Source organism: Octopus sinensis, linkage group LG17 (genome assembly GCF_006345805.1).
Source record: "Octopus sinensis linkage group LG17, ASM634580v1, whole genome shotgun sequence".
In the NCBI taxonomy this organism is placed as follows: domain Eukaryota; kingdom Metazoa; phylum Mollusca; class Cephalopoda; order Octopoda; family Octopodidae; genus Octopus; species Octopus sinensis.
The window spans coordinates 5,026,599-5,049,711 of record NC_043013.1 but is presented as its reverse complement, the minus strand read 5'-3'; the positions used below and the strand labels follow the sequence as shown (position 1 = coordinate 5,049,711).

Below are 23,113 nucleotides of genomic sequence, written 5' to 3'. Positions count from 1 at the left end.
AAGTCACAGGGATGTAAACACAGACATAAAGACACACACAAACACACATGTATACAACAGGCTTCTTTCAGTTTCCGTCTACCAAATCAACTCACATGGCTTTGGTTGGTCCGAGGCTATAGTAAAAGACACTTGCCCAAGATGCCATGCAGCAGGACTGAACCTGAAACCATGTGGTTGGGAAGCAAACTTCTTACCACACAGCCACAAAAACTTTTTTTTGATACGTTTAAAACAACACACACACACACCACTCTAGTCCAAAGGAGTAGGCCAACATTAGAATGGATATATTCCCTCAAATGTGAACCAAAAACAAAGAAAATAAAATGAGTTGGTGACTTACATCTGGGTAGTAGTCTCTTGTGGGCAGAAGATGTTGTACAAGAGCTTCAAGAGAGCCACAAACCAAGTTGCCATCACGGAATATGAGCGCCTGCAAAAAATATGAAAAAATTATGAACATAAATAGAGTGAAGAATTAAATTATCCATTAATTTTTGGTAATATTAAATTTTTATAGAAGTAAATGCTGAATCGCTAAAATTTATTGTGTTATTAATTACTGCATTTTAATGTGTATAAGTAACCCTTTTTTTTTTTTTTTAAAAATTAGGCTGAAAATATATGAGGATAGTATTATAAGATATATAAATCCAAAAAATGGAACAAGAATGTAACGGGCGACAATGAAAACATACGGACAGATGGACAATACAAAGATGAACAGAAAAATCAGGATGGAACATTTGTGGCTTTCTATTCATCAGTCAAGTTTCCAATTATCACTACAGTTTTGGCCTGTTACACTCAAGACTGATCAAAATTGGTAGTCTCCCAAAATCTCAGGTAAGGGCATTAAATTTTAGGAAGAAAGTGAGTGAATATGTGTGACTACATGGACAAAATGTTACACGATTCCAAATACAAACAACAAGAACAACAGCAGGTGTCTTTCGACCAAAAGGACAAATTAGGTTAAGCTGGCGTGTGAAGTGGAAGCCTTGTGGCAACAAACATAGATGAAAGTCAGGAGAAGGAAAATAAAGTGTTGTACGGGCAGCAGTCAAGACGTTTTCCAAATTTTAAGCCCCAAATTTAGGGGGTTCTATGCTGGTGGCACGTAAAAAGCACCAACTACACTGGGGTTAAAATACGGTATTTCTTGTGGAGGTGGTGAGCTGGCAGAGTTGTTAACAAGATGGGCAAGATGCTTTGTGACATTTTGTCTGCGTTTAGAATCTGAGTTCAAATTCTATCAAGGACAACTTTGTTTTTTAACCATTTGGGGTTGATAAAATAAGTAGTAGATGACGAGCAATGGGGTCAATGTAATTGACTGATCCCCTCCTTTAAAATTGCAGGCCTTGTGCCAAAATTTGAAATCATTAATTATTTGTCAAGTATGCCTTCCATCAAGTCCTGCCTGGAGCAATCATTTCCAATTGATCTGGCTGGATTCCCAGACAAGACTAACCGAGCTCATGGATGTTATCCAATGATCTTTCTTGGGATTTACCTCTGGGTCTCCTGCTGGTTGGTTTTACCTGTAAAACCTGTCCAGCAAGTCTTTCCTGGGACATTCTGAGCAGAGGTCCATAGCATCGGAGCTGCAATCTCTCAATTCAGAGAAGTACTTGGAAGATTCTGTCCAATGAACCAACCAAGAATAAGTGAGCAAGGAAAATGAGGTGAGAAGAGATAAAAGTATTTTAGTAATCAGTGCCAAAACTGGCAGATTTGTCAGAATGTAGGAGGGAAAAAAAGCCTTATGGTATCTGTTCTGACACTACATGTTTTATCTGTCTCACATATATATCATCATCATCATTTAATGTTCGTTTTCCATGCTGGCATGGGTTGGACGGTTTGACTGAGGTTTGGAGAGCCAGCAACTGCACTAGGCACCAATCTGATCTGGCAATGTTTCTACAGCTGGTGGCCCTCCCTAATGCCAACGACTCTGAGAGTGTAGTGGGTGCTTTTTATGTGCCACCAGCACAGGAGGCAGTCAAGTGGACCTGGCATCGATCACGTTCGGATAGTGCTTTTTATGTGCCACTGGCACGAGGCCAGTCAGCGGGTACTGGTATCAGCCACGTTCAGTTGGTGCTTTTTATGTGCCACTGGCACGGGAGCCAGTCAGGCGGACCTGGCATCGATGATGTTCGGGTGGTGCTTTTTATGTGCCACCAGCACAGAGGCCAGTCAGGGGGTAAGGCTATATTAAATCTCTGAGCAGGATGTAAACAGTAGCAATACGGACTCGTAACATATAATTGCCAACCAAGTGTGGCATATATGCATACACAATTGCTTGTACTACATTATACATACATATATATACACACATATATATGTATACATACATGCTCATATAAAATGATGTAGGCAGCTACACACAACGTAGAACCAAAAAGAAAAATTTCAACCATCACTGACAACTGAAATATACCTATGTGTGTATGTTATATATATATATACATATACACACATACACACACAGAGCTTACATGCACAAAATTACACATACATACACATGTGTATATGCATAGAAACACCTTTTATCATCTCATACTACATACAATAACATCTACTTCAGGTTAATATTTCACTTTTCACCACCACCACCACCACCAACAACAACACCACCACAAATCATCATCATCATTCATCCATTGCCCTCCCCGCCTCCTTCTTCTGCAATTTATATGTCATCATATACATTTCCTGACAACCTACACCTTAATAGCTGCTGCAGCTGTTATTGGGGGTGGGGGCGACCACAAACTACTACTACTACCACCACCACCAAAAAGCCACTACCACCGCCTCCTCCTCCTACTACTACTGCTAATGCTATAACCTTCACCACCATCAAAACCATGACAAGCACTGCCCCAACCACCAACACCATCGCCACTACTATGTTACAACAACAACAGCAACACGAATATGGAAGTAAATATCTATGTCATATTTGGAGCACATGTCGACTCCAGAGGTTCATTAATCATTCAAAGTATTCCATATTGGATTCCAGATTTATTTCAGAGTGGCAGGCTGGCACCGTTCCCCTCCCCCGACATGCATGTGCATAGGCATATGTGTGTTGCATTGCTGCAATTATGGGCAACAGTATCCCTCCAGGACCTCACGTTTCATACTACAAATTAGGTGTCCCACTGTAACAACCTATATCATCATCATCATCGTTTAACGTCCATTGTCCATGCTGGCATGGATTGGACAGTTTGACTGGGCTGGCATGCTGGAAGGTTGCACCAGGCTCCAGTCTGATTTGGCATGGTTTTCTGTGGCTGGATGCCCTTCCTAATGCCAACCACTCTGAGAGTGAAATGGGTGCTTTTATGTGCCATTTGTGTGACATTGGTATCTGCCACGACTGCAATTTTGCTTGGTTTGATGGGTCTTCTTCTCAAGCATGACATAATGCCAAAGGTCTTAGTCATTGCCTCTATGAGGCTCAACACTCAAAAGGAACTCAGTCACCTCACCTCTGTGAGGCACAACACTCAAAACAAACTCAGCTGAATATATATATATATATATATATGATTTTGATTTTTCCAGTTTCAGCTAATGAGCTGTGGCCATGCTGGGGCACATATATATATATATATATATATATATATATATTGTATATATACAAACTATATATTGAACTTTTATAGAAGTTCCTACCGTTAATAGTTATATTTACATGCCGAAATCTACCCAAAATAATGTTAGTTTTTTTAAAAACCATTAAGCTAATTTTTACTCTTCATATCAATCATCAATCATCATCGTTTAACGTCCGCTTTCCATGCTAGCATGGGTTGGACGGTTCAACTGGGTCTGGAAAGCCCGAAGGCTGCACCAGGCCAGTCCAGATGTGCAGTGTTTCTACAGCTGGATGCCCTTCCTAACGCCAACCACTCCGAGATGTGTAGTGGGTGATTTTATGTGCCACCGACACAGGTGCCAGACGAGGCTGCAGACGGCACGCTCGGATGTGTTTTTTTGTGCCTGCCACCGACCACGACACAGGTGCCAGACGAGATACATGTGTGTATATATAAGCTATATATAGTATATATATTATATGTGTGTGTGTGTGTGTGTGGTGTGTGGTGTGTGTGTGTATATATATATAGAGATATATAGATAAATATACATGCTATATACATTATGATGATACACACATTTATATATACATTCACACAGACATTATAATATATACTTGTAAACAGAGATAAATAGACAGATAAAACATGTATTGAAAATGTACACACACACACGCGCACACACACACACACACACACACACACACACGTGTATTGGATATGTTTGGGAGAAGGAAGAAAAGAAATGAGTCATGTATATTTGTTAGATGTGAAATATTATCCTGAATGGATGACGAAGCAGCAAAGGTGAGGTGTGAGAATGGTTTGCAATTAAAGGTATAAGGTGAAGGGTGAGTGTATACATTTATACACACACATGCACACACACACACACACACGCACGCACACACACACACACACCACACACACACACACACACGCACACACCACACACACATATATATTGGAGGTAGCTGTATTGATAATAGACATTATGTGAATGTATAATGTTAGGTAACAATGGCACCATGTACTATTAATGGTGTTGTTTAGCGTCCCCCACCAGGTTAGTCATGTTTGGAGCAGTGGATGTTGTGTCAAAGGTGTTCCAGCTATGGCCACCATGTTGAGTTTGTAAAGGAAAGACTACGTTGGTTGATGTAATTTGTCCTTCCCCTCATCTGTTGTTTTTAAATGTTGAAGGTGTAGTCTGAGGGAAACTGGTTGTTATTTCTAGCATGTCAGTGGCCCTATCTATTAGCATGTGCTGTCTTATGATTAACGGTTACTACAGACAAAGGAAGATCCCCCCACCAACACACACACACACGTGATGATCTCTGAGGCTCAGGTTGGCCAGGGACTAAAGTACAAGACAGCCACCTAAGGTGCCATGGTGTGGAACTGAACCTGAAACCATGAGGTTGAGAAGTAAACATCTAAGCCACACAGCCATACCTACACCAATACATACAACTACAATACATGCACACATACGTGTGGGTGTGTGTGTATATGTATATATATATTATGTATGTATGTATGTATGTATGTATGTATGTATACACACACATGCACACCACTGAGGACAATAAAAAGAAACATATTTACAACTATGACACACTGTTCAAAACAACAACAACAAAAAAGAAAAACAGAGACAAAGAAACAAAACTAAAAAAATAATAAAATAGACAACAAAACAACTGTAATTTCAATAACAAAAAAAAAAACAACAATAAAACTACAACTGAACACAATAAAACAAAACAAAACAAAAACAAAACAAAGCAGTGGTACACATACAATTGACAGACGAACTTTCTGTGTTAATTATAACCTTCTTAATGATAATTAAAATTATTCCATAGAAAATTGGCTTTGTATTAATTTATTCAGTAATTTTTATTACATTAATTCTATTGTTGAAAATGTTTCTGTAATTATTTTTGAAATATAATCATATTCAGGTGTCGTTAGAAAATCGTTAAAACGAAATCGCTGAATCTTGTATCATTGTCTGTTGTAAGGCATATGTAATCAGTTGTGTGGTTCGTACAAATTTAGGGGATTTGTGATGGAGCCGAGACAGACCAACATAACACTATCAGATATTAGCACGTACGTACGTACATACAAATGAGATTCTTTAGGCGAATAGAAGTGCACACCTAAGTGTGTGCACTGACAAAGGAGGCGAGCTGGCAGAAACGTTAGCACGCTGGGCGAAATGCTTAGCGGTATTATGTCTGCTGTTACGTTCTGAGTTCAAATTCCTCCGAGGTCGACTTTAGCTTTCATCCTTTCAGGGTCGATAAATTAAGTACCAGTTACACACTTGGGTCGATGTAATCGACTTAATCCCTTTGTCTGTCCCCTCTATGTTTAGCCCCTTGTGGGGCTAAAAAGAAATAAGAAATAAGAAACGTTAGCACGCTGGGTGAAATGTTTAGCGGTATTATCTCAGCCGTTATGTTCTGAGTTCAAATTCTGCCATGGTCGACTTTAGCTTTCATCCTTTCAGGGTTGACAAATTAAGTACCAGTTACGCACTGGGGTCGATGTAATCGACTTAATCCCTTTGTCTGTCCCCTCTATGTTTAGCCCCTTGTGGGCAGTAAAGAGATAAGAAACGTTAGCACGCTGGGTGAAATGTTTAGCAGTATTTTGCCTGTCTTTACGTTCTGAGTTCAAATTCCGCCGAAGTCGACTTTGCCTTTCATCCTTTCAGGATCAATAAATTAAGTACCAGTTGCATACTGGAGTCGATCTAATTGACTCCCCGCCCAAATTTCAGGCCTTGTGCCTAGAGTAGAAAAGTGTGTGTGCGCGCATTGACAGTTCAACCAACACATCAACTCAACTACATATTTACAAACACAGGAAACTCTTTTGACTCAAAAAAGTCTTGTCTCTTCATTAGCAACCAGCTTGAACTCTCTGAAGAAGAACCAAAAATAAAGCACAAAGAAAAATTGTACGTACATACATAAATGTATCTTGGCTCTCCATCCTTTTTACTCTTTTACTTGTTTCAGTCATTTGACTGTGGCCATGCTGGAGCACCGCCTTTAGCTGAACAAACTGACCTTTGGACTTATTCCTTGTATGACTAGAACTTATTCTAGGTTACAGGGATGTAAACATACCATTATTGGTTGTCAAGCAATGGTGGGGGGACAAACACAGACATACACTCACACACACACGCATGCACACATATACGATGGGCTTCTTTCAGTTCAAATTCCGCCAACGTCAACTTTGCCTTTCATCCTTCCAGGGTCGTTTAAATCAGTACCAGTTATGCACTGGGGTCGATGTAATCGACTTAATCTTCTCCCTCAAGCTGTCCTTGCGGCAAAAATTTAAAATCATATTATAATGTTTAGTATAAGATCTCAATATACACAATAGTAGTATATATATATATATATATATATAGCAACGATGTTCTGAGTTCAAATGCCACCAGAATTTACTTTGCTTCTCATCCTTTTGGGGGTTGATCAAATAAGTACCAAATAAGTACCCCCGCCACCATCAAAGAAATTTCAGGCCTTGTGTCTATAGCAGAAAGGATACTATGATATTTACTGCAAAATATTGCTTAGAATTAGGATGCCATATCATTTACTCCAAGATATTTATCATGTCCATCAGGAATAATTTTCATTCTTTAACATTTCTCCCCACCACCACCACCACGACTGTCATTACCATCATCATCATCACCATCAATCATCATTGTTACCGCTACCATTATGCAAACCGTTATCATCTCTGTGACTATGGCAACAGCCGATGCCACCTTGGCATTTTAGAACCTTTTCCAAAGCTGGAATGGGTTTGGACAGCTTTTCTTCGGAAGTGATTTTAATGCTTTAATGCCATTCTTGTCATGAACCCTTTTAGTCATTTCTTACAAAACGCAGAGACGTGTGGGGGGAACCTAATCTGAAGCTGGGATACACTTTGTAAAGAAGAAAATTCTTCTCACCATTGAAGACAGAGGACAAAAAAAAAAGAAAATCTGCCTACAATCTTCTCAAGAATATAATTAACATTTCTATGTGCTATATACAATAATGGTCCTAAACAGGCTGTAAATGGTGGGGGGCAGTTAGTCACATGACTAAGCGTCAGTCTAGATTTTCAAAGGAATAAAGGTTGTTCTGGTTGACTTCTATGTAGGTATAAAAATCTTTCCTGGAAGCCATGTCTAACACTAAAAGAAACTTATGACGTGTGCATGCGTGTCTGTGCGAGTATATATGTGTGTGTGTGTATTGTATATCATATGTGTGTGTATATGTGTGTGTGTATTCATATATCTACATACATTAACATGTTTTTATTAAACGTAATGATGATGATATATATGTATGTATATATGTATGTATGTATATGTATATATATATCATATTCAATACACATATACAAATATATATATATATCTACATATATATTTTTACATACATACACATACATATATATAAATGGGCAAGTAATATTATGAAGCGAGACTAAAGTTTAATGGGCACAACACACAGACATTCACATACACAGTACCAACAATAAAAATAACAATATAAACAACACGCACACACACACACACATACACATACACAGAGATAAACACAGATAAACACATCCACCCCATAAACTGGCTTTTAGTCAGTCATTAAGTACTAAAAACTCTTCTATTGACTCATAGCTTAGATAAAATTAAAGAGTGACTTATGAAAAAAAAAAATGTGTGTGTGTGTGTGTGTGTGTACTTATTGTAATTGGTTAGCTGAATCAGGATTTAGATCTAAAATAGAAATAAGTAGAAGTAGTAGTCGTAGTAGTAGTCGTAGTAGTAGTAGTAGTAGTAGTAGTAGTAGTAGTAGTAGTAGTAGTAGTAGTGGTGGTGGTGGTGGTGATGGTGGACATTGGTATCAGAAGGCAGAACCAATATGATCAAGATTTAACTTGTCTGGTCTAGGGATACAACATACATACATACATACATACATACATATATATATATATACATATATATATTCAAAATAAGTAACAAGAATGACTCCGGTAATTTGGTACGATCGTTTCGTACTACATCATTTTATTAAATGTTGTAAGTATTTTGATTATAATCACCCCACGGATTTTTCTGGATAACACCATACAGAATTCTGGTGCATCTAAATTAAGTACCATATTCATCTGAATCTAAATTTTTGCTGAACTTATATATTTACTCTTTTATTTGTTTCAGTCATTTGACTGCGGCCATGCTGGAGCACCGCCTTTAGTTGAGCAAATCGACCCCGGGACTTATTCTTTGTAAGCCTAGTACTTATTCTATTGGACACTTTTGCCGAACCACTAAGTCACGGGGGCATAAACACACCAGCATCGGTTGTCAAGCGATGTTGGGGGGGGGGACAAACACAGACATACCAACACATACACACGCATTCACATATATATATACATATATACGACGGGCTTCTTTCAGTTTCCATCTACCAAATCCACTCACAAGGCTTTGGTCGGCCCGAAGCTATAGTAGAAGACACTTGCCCAAGGTGCCACACAGCGGGACTGAACCCGGAACTTGTTTCAGTCATTGAACTGAGGCCATGCTGGGGCACCACCTTGAAGTTTTAGTCAAACAAATCAAGCTCACTACTTATTTGAAAATCTGTTACTTATTCTATCAGACTCTTTTTGCTGAACCACTATGTTATAAGGGACATCAACAAACCAACACCAGTCATCAAGAGGTGGCAGAGACAAACCCAAAAATGCACTGACAGACAGACACACACAGATATATATGCATACATGACAGGCTTCCACACAGTTTCTCAATCAATTTCACTAACAAGGCATTTGTTGGCCTAGAGCTATCGTAGAAGACATTTGTCCAAGGTGCCAAGAAGTGGGACTGAACCAGAATCCATGTTATTACAAAACGGGCTCCTTACCAACACAGCAACGCCCGCATGTACGCATGCGCATACACACACATACATATGTATGTATGTATATATATATATATATATTATATATATATATATATATATCACGGTGATCACCGTGACTGACCAGGCTATCAAATGTTGTTACACATCGCTGGTCACAATGTGCTTAGCATTGTTTTAGCCTTCAAATGACGCCACCCCGCTGGCTAAGTGAGCAGGCCAACAGTAGAAAGAGTGAGAGAAAGTTGTGGTGAAAGAGTACAGCAGGGATCGCCACCACCACCCTGCCGGAGCCTCGTGGAGCTTTAGGTGTTTTCGCTAAACACTCACAACACCCGATCTGGGAATCGAAACCGCGATCCTACGACCGCGAGTCTGCTGCCCTAACCACTGGGCCATTGCGCCTCCATATATATATGTACACAAATACACAGACATATATATTTCCATATAAACATACATATGTAATAACATAAATAATATCAAAAAAAGTAAACAATGTCACTTTAGTTGTCTCCACCCATATGAGTTTACAGAAAACAACCAGTTTACACCTGATCTTCTCTATGGCGCGAAGACACGGAAGTAAATATAATATACAGCCAATAGTTTTAGGTGTATAACACAAAAAAACATGAAAATTTCCCACAAACTTATCTATATCATCTGTGTTTCTATTTTTCTATATATATATATATATATTTATACCTACACACACACACACACATATCAAAGAAAGTATTTCTCCCAGCATTCACTATTTTCTTCCCATTCTGGTCTAACAACCCTCCATGTTTGTTTTCGCTCAGTTTCCTTTTTGTTCCCAACTTTGGTCCTCCATTAATCCTAAATTTTACTTTAGAATTTATGGGAACAACTGTCTTTGAAGACTCATATTTTCGTTTGAATGCTCGAAATGAGGAGTAGAAAGACGACTGATGAAGGGTCCTTTTTCTGTATTTACTTTTGTAACCCGTTTGTTTATGCATTTTATGTTGTTTGCACAGTTGGTGATGTCTTATATCCATATATGCATATATATACATATATATATGCACATGTATATTATTTATTTATTTACTAATATATATATATATATATATTTAGAGAGAGAGAGAGATTTAGACGCATAAATATATATGTATATGTTTATAAATATATATTGCAAATACATATACATATATATATATATCTGTGTGTATGACTATGCACACACACACACACACACCATACATATGCGTGTGCACATGTACATATTATATATGGCATTTTAGCACAGAACAAAAAAAATACAGGTAAACTACAAAACATAGCTAAGAATGATGACTCCACGATTCCGTACCATATTACTTACAGCATTACTGCATTACAACTGTAATCTCCATCATTTACTATTTTTACTCATTAAGAAGCGTCTGTAATTCATTAGTATCAGAACCAGAGACGAAGCACAACAAAAAAAAATCACAGAAAAATCACAAAAAAACCCCAAACAAACCATAAAATTAGATTTTTAAAAGAATTGGTTTGCAGGAAAGAGATTTTGATATGAGTCTAACAGCAGCAGGACGATTAAGCATTTCTACTTAATAAAAGAAGAAACAAATACAACCAGCAGCAGACAATGGCACCATCTGCTGCCGTTTAGAATTATAACTTATCTTCTGCAGTAACAGCAATTTTATGGTCTTTTATATTCTCTAAGTTCTTTTTGGTTTTTTTTCCAAAGAAAAGTTTTCAATGAAATCCAGCTGTTTTCTACAGATGGTTATTTTACTTCACCCACACATACACACAGATTTTTTTGACACAGATGATCAAGGGGACCTATATATTTTGTAGAAGATATGTGGTTGTGTAAATATATATATAAAAATATATATTTGTGTGTGTGTGTGTGTGTATATGTATTTACATACATATATATGTATATATACATAGATAAATTTGTATAATATATATATTTATTTATATACACACACACATACATACATATATGTAAATATACATACTGATATATAAATATGCATACATATATATAGATATATACATGCATATACACACTTACACACACAGATTGTATGTGTGAGAGAGAGAGGGAGAGATCTATATGCATAAATATGTATATGTAAGTATGTGTTTATAGACACATACACTGCATACAGCATGTTCTGTGTGTGTGTTCTTTCACTGGTTCATGAGCCGACAGTCTACTTGACTATATCAATCGCTCTCCTTCTAAAATGTGTCAGGGTCCTCTCTGGGTGTCGGCTGACATTTGTTTTTCTTCCCAACATGAAATACTAAAGCTACATACATACATATGTACATACATACGTACATACATGCATACATACATACATTCAGTTTTAATATTCACTTTTCCATTATTGCATCGGTTAAAGTTTACTGAAGCAGATTTTCTATGGCCGGATGCCTTTCCTGTTGCCAACCCTTAATTGTTTACAATCAACATTATATATATAATCTGTTGTGTCTGGGGAGAGTCATTTTACCAGTGAGTGTGTTAAATAATAAGGTACTAAAAGAGAATGACCCTCCCCAGACACGACAGAATATGCTTCAACACACAAACTCATATAAAGAATCTTGCAAACCAAATCCAAAAACGAAATATATATATATATATATATATATATATATATATATATATGTATGTATGTATGTATGTACGTGTGAGTGTGTGTGTGAAGGTGTGTGGCCTGGTGGTTAGGCTGTTGCACTCACAATCGCTAGACTGTGAGTTCGATTCCCTGGCAGGGTGGCGTGTTGTGTTCTTGAGCAAAACACTTCATTTCATGTTACTCCATTCCCCCTTTTGAAAAGGAGTGGTGATGTTAGCCTGCTCGCCTAGCCAGCAGGGTGGCGTCATTTGAAGGCTAAAACAATGCAAAAGTGCATTGTGACCAGCGATGTGTAATAACATCTGATAGCCTGATCTGCCACATGATCATGTGATATCCAGGTTGCAACAGAAGTGACGCCCTTTTGTATTTCAGTTTTCTAGATTCTAATTGAGTATTTTTTTTTTTTATTTTCCAAAACTTCTGTGATTTTTTTTTGCATTAGTTTATTATTCATTGCTGTAAGTAATGCAATAAATTTGTGCTCGACAAAATAAGTACTTAATAAACCTTAATATATGATAAAAGTTATTAAATGCAAAAAAGGATGTTACTTCTGCCACACCCAGTATTCACTTATTCTTTTATCTGTTTCAGTCATTTGACTGTGGCCATGTTGGAGCACCACCTTTAGTCAAACAAATCGACCCCAGGACTTATTCTTTGTAAGCCCAGTACTTATTCTATTGATGCCTTTTGCTGAACAGCTAAGTTATGGGGACGTAAAAGCACCAGCATTGGTTGTCAAGCGATGGTGGGGAAACAAACACAGACACACAAATACACATATTTTGACGGGCTTCTTTCAGTTTCCATCTACCAAATCCACTCACAAGGCTTTGGTTGACCTGAGGCTATAGTAGAAGACACTGGCCCGAGGTGCCATGCAGTGGAACTGAACCCGGAACCGTGTGGTTGGGAAGCAAGCTTCTTACCACTCCTGCACCTTTATATCATACCTTGCTATTGTGTGAACTGAGATCCTTGTTGACAGGTTGCTAATGTTAATTAAAGTGCAAAACACTTGTAGTATGCAAATTAATCAGTTCTGTGGAGCCACTGGATTTATTGTGTATATAAAGAGAGATTGGCTATTTGGTTGTCTGGGGATTAGTTAAGTAATGTAAACACCTCTGATGAGGGCTCAGTAAGGTTTGAAAATTGAATAAGGCTGTTTATCATTTTGTATTCAACCTATAACAAAATAGATAAATTCGCCATATTTGTAGATTTACACGCTTTCATGTTTGTGTGTGTGTTTGTTCCCATCACCTGTGTTGGTTTGTTTATGTCCATACAACTCAGTAGTTTGGCACGAACTTATTGCATTACTTAAAGAAATGAATAATTCACTAATGAAAATAAAAAGTGCAGAAGTTTTAGGAAATAATAAAAATACTCAATTAAAATCTATAAAACTGAAATACAAAAGGTTGTTACTTCTGCCGCACCTGTATATACTACACAGACTTCTGCATAGTTTCTGCCAACCAAATTTCACTCATTTTGGTCAAACAAAGGCCGAAAGCCATGTAGAAGATACTTGTCCAGAATATCACACATGGTACCTATATACAGCTAGCGAGACTGAGGTATAAATACTAAAATACTGTTACCATAGAAACAGAGAGAACCAAAAGCAAGATGTGAGCCCTTGACTTTTAAGTAAGTATTTTAAAATAACTTGGCCAGCTGTGATTCCTATCTTCTAATTTAATCAACAAATTAAACTGTAACGATATAAATCTCATCCTAAATTAATCAGATAAAGATTATTTGGGAATATTTATCTTCCAGCTGATGATTCATTGAAAGTCTTTAAACTTTCAGATTTGCACTTGAAATTAAAACTACTTGAAGAATAATATGAAAATAGATGAAAGAATTTTAAAGAATAAAATAGAAAATAAAATAAAATAAAGAACATATTTGAGAGGGAAAAATGTGTGGGAGAGATTGTAGGGTGTGCCGGTTACCTTTAATATAGTAAAGGTGCCAAGTTTTGGAATTATGCCAGGAATTACTGCCACATCAGTTTGCTAGAGGAAGAATTGTAGTAGAAGTGTAGGAGAAGTGTGTGTGTGGAGTGTATGTATGTGTGGAGTGTGTGTGTATGAGGAGTGTGTGTGGAGTGTGTGCATATATATGGAGTGTGTGTGCATGTGGAGTGTGTGTATGTGGAGAGTGTGTATGTGGAGAGTGTGTATGTGGAGAGTGTGTATGTGGAGAGTGTGTATGTGGAGAGTGTGTATGTGGAGAGTGTGTATGTGGAGAGTGTGTATGTGGAGAGTGTGTATGTGGAGAGTGTGTGTGTGGAGAGTGTGTGTGTGTGTGTGGAGAGTGTGTGTGTGTGGTGTGTGTGTGTGGAGTGTGCATGTGTGTGCAGGTGCAATAGTAAGTTAAAGCAACATTCAAATAAATGAAGACTTTGGATGCATCTTCCACTTGTGTATTCCCAAGAACCTGAAAATTGCTCGTTAGCTAATTGGTTGTTAGCTAATTCAGATCTTAATTCCATATCCTCACCTACCCAGCACTTTATGCTCTCCCACCCCATTCACAGGCTATCATCATCCACAAATGCTACTACTGTTACTACTACAACTACCACCACCACCACTTTGACTACCACCACTTTGACTACCACCAGTTTTTCTACCTTCCTAAAGGTTGATGTCATTGAGAGGAAGTTGTGGCTTTCATCTTCATTCTTTATATCATTTTCTTTTTACCAGACCAATACTGATGTGTCTCTCATTTTTGCCTCAAAGATGGGTAGAATTCACTGTGAGGTGAACCTCCTTCTCTGGCACCAAACATGGCCTTCTCTACTGGTTATTCCTAAGTGTGAGGTTAACCCCTTTCTCTGGCCCCAAACATAGCAATCTCTGTCAGTCAACCACCTCAATACAATCTACCCCTCAATCCCACCCTGTCATTTATGATCTTCTTTCCTTCACAGATTGTGGCAGACAACTGAGGTTCCATTTGGAAAGGAGTTCTCTCTGAAACCATCTCCTTATGAAGGGTAAAATACAGCTGTCTAATAGGTGTGCACAATCATAATTGACATGTCTGTCTACACATGGATATGGCAGAAATTGTCTCAAGAGAAAAGAAGTCTTATAGACAGCATGCATAAAAAACACCATTGGGCTATGGATTGTGTCACTGGACTATAGGACATATGTATTTCTGCGTCACAGAAGATCATCAAGAAAAGCTACCGAGTTGTCCTTCACAGTCACAAAGAACAGCTCGGTCTTATATTAGAACAGCAAATGGTACATTTGCTGGTGTGTACACAATTTTGTCAGGCTACAATTAATTATTGCATGCATCCTAGGGTCTGATGTAGTCATTTATGTCCCCATAGTGTGTTTTTTTCCAATATTGTCTATAATGAGAATTTTTCTCTTGAGACAATTTCTACAGCATAAGTATTTCCATGTCTAAATTAACACAAACATGATTAAAATAATTGTAGATATATATATATAAATATATATAGCTGTGTGTGTGTGTATATATATATATCTGTATGAAATTGTAGATAAAGTTGTGGATGTGTAGCTGAAACTGCACACATATATTTATATGTGCATACACACATGTATATGAACACATGTGTGCATATGCACATGTGTATGTGTACATTTGCATCAAATAAAACAAACCTCTGTGTTTTGATACATACATACATACATATATATATATATATATAGCAGTGTACAAATGTATAAAAAATATACATGAGAAACTCCATGTACTTGTGTGAGCATGTATGTGCATGTGTATAAATGTATGTATGTATATATATATATATGAATATATATTTCTGTATTAGATGTACACATATATTGTACTATATGCAGTGAACATTAAGTCTTTACTCATACATACAAGTATACACACATACATACATACATAAATATGTATATATATATTTGACTGTGTGTGCATGTGTGTGTGTGGTTGTGTGATATATATCTGCATATGTACAAAATATCTTTCTTGTCTAGTCATATCTAAAAACTAATCAATAGTTATGAATTCATACATATTGTACCTGTACATATGTATATATATCTATAAATATATATGTGTGCATTCATAAGTGTGTAGAGTGTGGGGAGAGGGAACACATGCACTGGTATATGCACACACGCACCGCCATCTCCCCCCTCCCCCGATGACTCACAGTAATGGAATGTGATTGAACTGCCCTCTATATATAACTTTCTATTGAAATTCACTTTGGTACGTTCTTTGAAGATGCAATTTCCGTGCTAATTACAGTGCTCAGGTTTACGGTGGAGATGGTAAGATAACAAGCAAGCTTGTAAAATGAGGTAGTGGTGGTGGGGTTCACTCATTTTGCTAGAAACAACAGCTAAATCATCATAATATTGTATTGTAGCATCTTAGAAACAGGAAAGGACACTTTGGATGATGTAGACCTAAATACACTGTCGTTATCATCATCGTCATCATCACCTGTGACAACACCGTCACTACCACCACCACCATTGCAAAACCACTACTAACATAACCGCCACAACTACCATTACCACCACCACCACTACCACTGGGGATAAAGTAGAAGACACTTGCCCAAGGTGCTGTGCAGTTGAACTGAACCCCCAAAGCACATGTTTGCAAAGTGAGTCTCTTAACCAACACACTCATGCTTTCATCTACAGACATACTGAAAACAAAATAACTTACATCATTGTCGTCAACACATTGAAGGTGTGGACCGTCATAACCTGTGCCTGCCATGTCAAACATCTGACTTAATGTCAATTTCTGTGGGTCACATGTTTTCTGAAAATAAACAACAACAAATGGTTAGTACATTATATTCACCATTCATCTAACAACAACACTATGCTACATGTTTAATTCACTGCATTCAACATATATGTTAACAATAGCATGTTATATACATTATTTACATTATTTACAATTGACGGATATTTGCCCTCATCTTATTTGTTGTTAACACAATGTTTCGGCTGATATACCCTCCTGCCTTCATCAGAATATAGAACTGTAGTATGCTATATGTTTAATTCACCATGTATCAAATAATACACTATTTGTTAAACACTACACTCACAATATATCTAACCACCCTAAGAACATGTTTGATTCACTACATTCAGCATATATCTAACTGCAATACACTACAGGTTTCTTATTATACCCACCATATACATAACATCAGTATGTTACATGCATAATTCACTTTATCCACTCTATGCTTCTCAGCAGTATACATGTTTAACATTTTATTCACCAAACATCTAACAGTACACTCCATGTTTAACAACTTACTGACCTTATATTTAACAACAAATATTGCTAAAGTAAGGTAGCAGGCTGGTAGAAATGTTAGCATTTTGTCCGTCTTTACATTCTGAGTTCATATTCTGCTGAGGTTGACTTTGCCTTTCATTCTTTTGGGGTTGATAAGATAAATACCAGTTGAGTACTAAGAGCCGATATAATTGATTCTCCCCCACCCCTCCCCCAAAACTGCTGGCTTTGCACCAACATTTGAAACCAATATAAATATTACCAAATTATTTATGTTTAACAAAATAAGTGTTAAACAAGTTATTGTTTAATTATTTATCGTTAATTATTAATTCAAAGATATTATCATCGTTCATCGTTTAACGTCCGTTCTCCATGCTAGCATAGGTTGGATGGTTCGACAGGGGATCTGGGAAGCCAGAAGGCTGCACCAGGCTCCAGTCTGGTCTGGCAGTGTTTCTACAGCTGGATGCCCTTCCCAACGCCAACCACTCCGTGAGTGTAGTGGGTGCTTTTTACGTGCCACCGGCACAGGTGCCAGGCGAGGCTGAATCCAGTCTATGCAACTGAAGCACTATTAGATTAAAATAAGCCATCTATGTATCATACTAAATGTATACACAGAGTTGATAGGACAGATACTGCAGTAATTGGCCTGAGATAACATCTCTGATGGACTTACTGTGTTTCAAATCTTTAAAATGATACAGAGATGGCTATTTTAATAATAATATCATTAAATTATTATTAAATATTTAACCCTTATATCTATCCCTTTTGATACCAAACCACCCAAAGCCACCCCAAGTTCTGTGGTACAAACTTCCTGCTTTAAAGTTATCTAAATTAAAACATTCCATCAACATTTCTTGTTAATTTATATTCCAGGCAACAGCTTAATAATGACAATATTACATAACTAACTTCTTTGCTATTTTCAAGAATTAATTGAAATAAAGGCAGTGTATTTTGCCAGGGATATGGTAACAACAGGGTTAAAGTTATCTAAATTAAAAAGTTGCATCAAAATTTCTCGTTAATTTATGATCCAAAGAATAGTTTAATAATGAATAAATTCTTCATTATTTTCAAAACTGATTGCAACAAAATCAATGTATTTCAACGTGAATAAGGTTTTTAAAAATGGCTAACAATATTTATGGCGCAAGAAAGTTGAGGGGGGTGGGATTAAGAGAAAAACCATCAGAAGATTTGGTTTCATTTAATTATGACGGAAAGATGGACATTAGAACTTAAGAAAAATAATCATCAGAATGGTATTTCTAAACATAGTTTTAACCGTTTAGTATTTGAACCAGCCATAATATTCTTCCTGTTCTAGGATCAAACCAGTCAGATCTGGTCTCTTACACCTATGCTATAATGTCATTCTGAAAATAAGTGATCACATCATCAAAATCTCAAAGCTATGAGATAATGCTTGATTAGGTAATCTGAATGGTAAAGCTCAATAAGTATAGGCAGAAGACCTATAGTAGAAATGATTATTATCATTATTAAGATGGCAAACTGGCAGAATTGTTAGCATTGGGAACAAAATAGTTAATGGTATTCCTTTAAGCTCCGAGTTCAAATCCTGTGGAGGCCAATTTTGTTTTTCACCCCTGTGGGGGTCAATAAAACAAAAAAACCACAAAGTCCCAGTCAAGTACAGGAGTTGATGTATTCAGCTTCCTCACTCCCACAAAACTGCTGGTTTTGTGCCAACCTTATCATCATCATTGAGCAGGCAGAGCCATTAACGCCAGGCGAAATGCGTAGCCGTATTTCGTCTGCCGTTACGTTCTGAGTTCAAATTCTGAGGTCGACTTTGCTTTTCATCCTGTCAGGGTCGATAAATTAAGTACCAGTTATGCACTGGGGTTGATGTAATCGACTTAATTCGTTTGTCTGTCCTTGTTTATCCCCTCTATGTTTAGCCCCTTGTGGGTAATAAAGAAACATATCTTTATTATTATTATTATTATTATCATTATTATCATCATCATCATCGTTATCATTATCATTATTCCTGCTGCTGCTGTTCTTTTGTTAAAAGAATCAAAATAGTATCGATTAATTGTATGGTTAATTACACATAAATTAACTGGTTCTTTGTTTCTGACAAACTGCATCTTTCGCAACATCAAGTGCACGTGGGTGCACCTGTACAATCGCAAACACACACAAAGGTGTATGCATTTAAAAAGAACGCACACACACTTTTAGATGCACACGCTTAAAACACGCACATATATACACACACTCAAACATATACACACACATAACACGTACTTACACATGTGAGGAAGACACACACACACACACACACACACACACACACTAGTATGTAAACACAAGTTATACACACAGAACATTTAATTACATTCCCATATATATATATATATATATATATATATGCCAAACAAGTTTATATACACACCCAAATGAACTTTCTACACATGCTCTTAAAAATATGAGACAGACAGGCACACTTACACACACACACACACACAGAGGTAAGGCCTTAAATACACACAGACACACACACACATACAACAAAAAAAAAAATCAATAACCAAAAATCAGGAGAGTCATGTAACAATCAAACGAGGCTGAAAAGTGATGTGTGAAGGAGGCGAGAGGGAGAGTAGCAGCATTGCTGCAGTTTTTGATGATGATGATGATGATGATGGTGGTGGTGGTGGTATTTTCGATTCACCTTTGCTTTGTGGTTTGTATTTCGAAATTACTGAGTAGCTCATCAAGTTACAAGGTCGAGAGAGAGAGAAAGATCGATGGATAGAGAGGAAGAGGGAGGGAGAGAGAGACAGAAGGTAAGAGAGAGAGAGAGTGTGTGAGAGGGATGCTTTCTCTTTCTCTCTTTCTCTCCAAAGTACCAAGTTAAACTGGAATGATTATGGTTCTTAAATACCAATCGATACTCTCAGGTTCAATCGACCGCCACAGAATGGAAATATAACATTTATTTAATTGTTGATAATTTTACGCTTTAAAGAAATAAATTGCTACAATAACAAAATAAATGATTAAAAATAAAATAGAATAAACTAGATGCAGCCATGGCTGTGTGGTTAAGAAGTTTGTTTTGCAACCACAACGTTTCAGGTTCAGTTCCACTCTGTGGTACCATAGACAAGTATTTTTTCTACTATACCTCCAGGCAAATGAAAGCCTTGTGAGTAGATATGGTAGATGGAAACTGAAAGAAGCCCATTGTATTTATTAGGAAGGGCATCCAATCATCGAAACCATGCTAAAACTGATATTGGAGTTCAATGCAATCCTCTGGATGGTTGGATTCTGTCAAACCATCCATGAAGGGCATTAAAAGTCTTCCACTATTTGCATTTACCGTTCACTGTGATACCCTCTATCTGCATCTCAATCCATCTGCCACTTGCCTCTCACCTTCTCTTTCACACAGCTCATTTCTCTGGTCCGCTGATATTCACCCATCCAGTTCCATCATCATCATCGTTTAGCATCCGCTTTCCATGCTGGCATGGGTTGGACGGTTCAACTGGGGTCTGGGAAGCCAGAAGGCTGCACTAGGCCCAGTCTGATCTGGCAATGTTTCTACGGCTGGATGCCCTTCCTAATGCCAACCACTCCATGAGTGTAGTGGATGCTTTTTACGTGCCAGACGAGGCTGGCAAACGGCCACGATCGGATGGTGCTTTTTACGTGCCACCGGCATGGAAGCCACTCGGGGCGGCCTGAGCATCCATAAATGGTATTTCCTGACACCTCTTTGCCACCATCTCCTCCACTGCAACACACCAGCTTTTGTTCCTCTCATCACATGATATAAAACCACCTCCCACAATACAACTCTTGCCTCAGTTGAGGTATCTTGTGAGTTACTAATGTTGGGGCCACATGAAACAACACCCAGTGCACTCTGTTAAGTGGTTGGTGTTAGGAAGGGCATCCAGCTGTTGAAACCACAGCAAAGCAGACGGTGGGGCTTGATGTATCCTGTAGCTCATTGACTTTGTCAGACCATTCAGCCCATGCCAACATGGAAAATGGGCATCAAGTGATATTTACCTATCTATATGCAATTTATGTGTGTATATGTGTTTCTCTCCTTGTTTCTTTTCTGTGTATCTTTCTGTCAAAGAGCGTAGGCTCGAAACGTAAAAGACTTGTTTTATTTCTATTCCTGAGTGCCATACTAATACATTTGTTTGTTTGTACTCCACCTGCCTTCGTCTTTTGTTTATTTTCGTAAACCTTCCCGTTATATATATATATATACACACACTTTGTTTTTGGATTTGGTTTGCAAGATTCTTTACGTGAGTTTGTGTGTTGAAGCATATTTTGTTGTGTCTGGGGGGGGGAGTCATTCTGTTTTAGGGCCTTATAATTTAACACACTCACCAGTAAAGTTTCCACATAAATAAGTAAATGAGTGGAAATTTTACCAGTGTGTGTGTTAAGGCACTAAAAGGGAATGACTCTCGCCAGACACAATAATATATAAATAATTATTATTATTAATTATAAAGTGTATGGAGATTTGTACAGCGACAAAATTTATCTTATTATCTTATACATCATATTATAATGACCTATACGCGTTTCTGCTGCAGTGACTAATCACTATTCCAGATTGTGGCCACAGACATTAAATACTGATCAAATACACACACACACACACACGTACGTATTCCATGTATATCTATCTATATGTCTGTAAGCGTGTGTAATAACCAGTAAAAAAATGTTGGCTGGTTGCTTCATTTCTTCAGCCATGCTTTTATATCATATATATATATATATATATATATATATATACTCTTTTACTCTTCAGTCATTTTGACTGCGGCCATGCTGGAGCACCGCCTTTAGTCAAACAAATCGACCCCAGGACTTATTGTAAGCCTAGTACTTATTCTATCGGTCTCTTTTGCCGAACCGCTAAGTTATGGGCACGTAAACACACCAGCATCGGTTGTCAAGCAATGCTTGGGGGACAAACACAGACACACACATATATATATACATATATACGACTGGCTTCTTTCAGTTTCCGTCTACCAAATCCACTCTCAAGGCTTTGGTCGACCCGAGGCTATAGAAGACACTTGCCCAAGGTGCCACGCAGTGGGACTGAAGCCGGAACCATGTGTTCGGTAAGCAAGCTACTTACCACACAGCCACTTCTACGCCGAGAGAGAGAGAGAGAGAGAGAGAAAGTAAGAGAGAGAGAGAGAGAGAAAGTAAGAGAGAGAGAGAGAAAGTGAGACACGAAGAGTTAACATAAGCGGTGCACATACTAAGTTTGATGGCAGGCAATGAGTAAATGAACACTACACACACACACACACACGTACGTATTCCATGTATATCTATCTATATGTCTGTAAGCGTGTGTAATAACCAGTAAAAAAATGTTGGCTGGTTGCTTCATTTCTTCAGCCATGCTTTTATATCATATATATATATATATATATATATATACTCTTTTACTCTTCAGTCATTTTGACTGCGGCCATGCTGGAGCACCGCC

At 37.6% G+C, this 23,113-nt stretch overlaps 1 protein-coding gene across 1 annotated transcript in view; it reads right to left on the bottom strand.

The window, feature by feature from the left end:
* LOC115221021 (ras-GEF domain-containing family member 1B) overlaps positions 1 to 17,653 on the bottom strand; it is an 89,816-nt gene extending 72,163 nt beyond the window's left edge. The window contains exons 1-3 of the mRNA XM_029791237.2: positions 17,594 to 17,653; positions 16,978 to 17,076; positions 347 to 436 (exon numbers count right to left, since the gene is read on the bottom strand). Of these exons, the coding sequence (XP_029647097.1) occupies positions 347 to 436; positions 16,978 to 17,076; positions 17,594 to 17,653 (249 nt within the window). The remainder of the gene's footprint in view (positions 1 to 346; positions 437 to 16,977; positions 17,077 to 17,593) is intronic.
* Between the last annotated feature and the right edge of the window lie 5,460 nt (positions 17,654 to 23,113).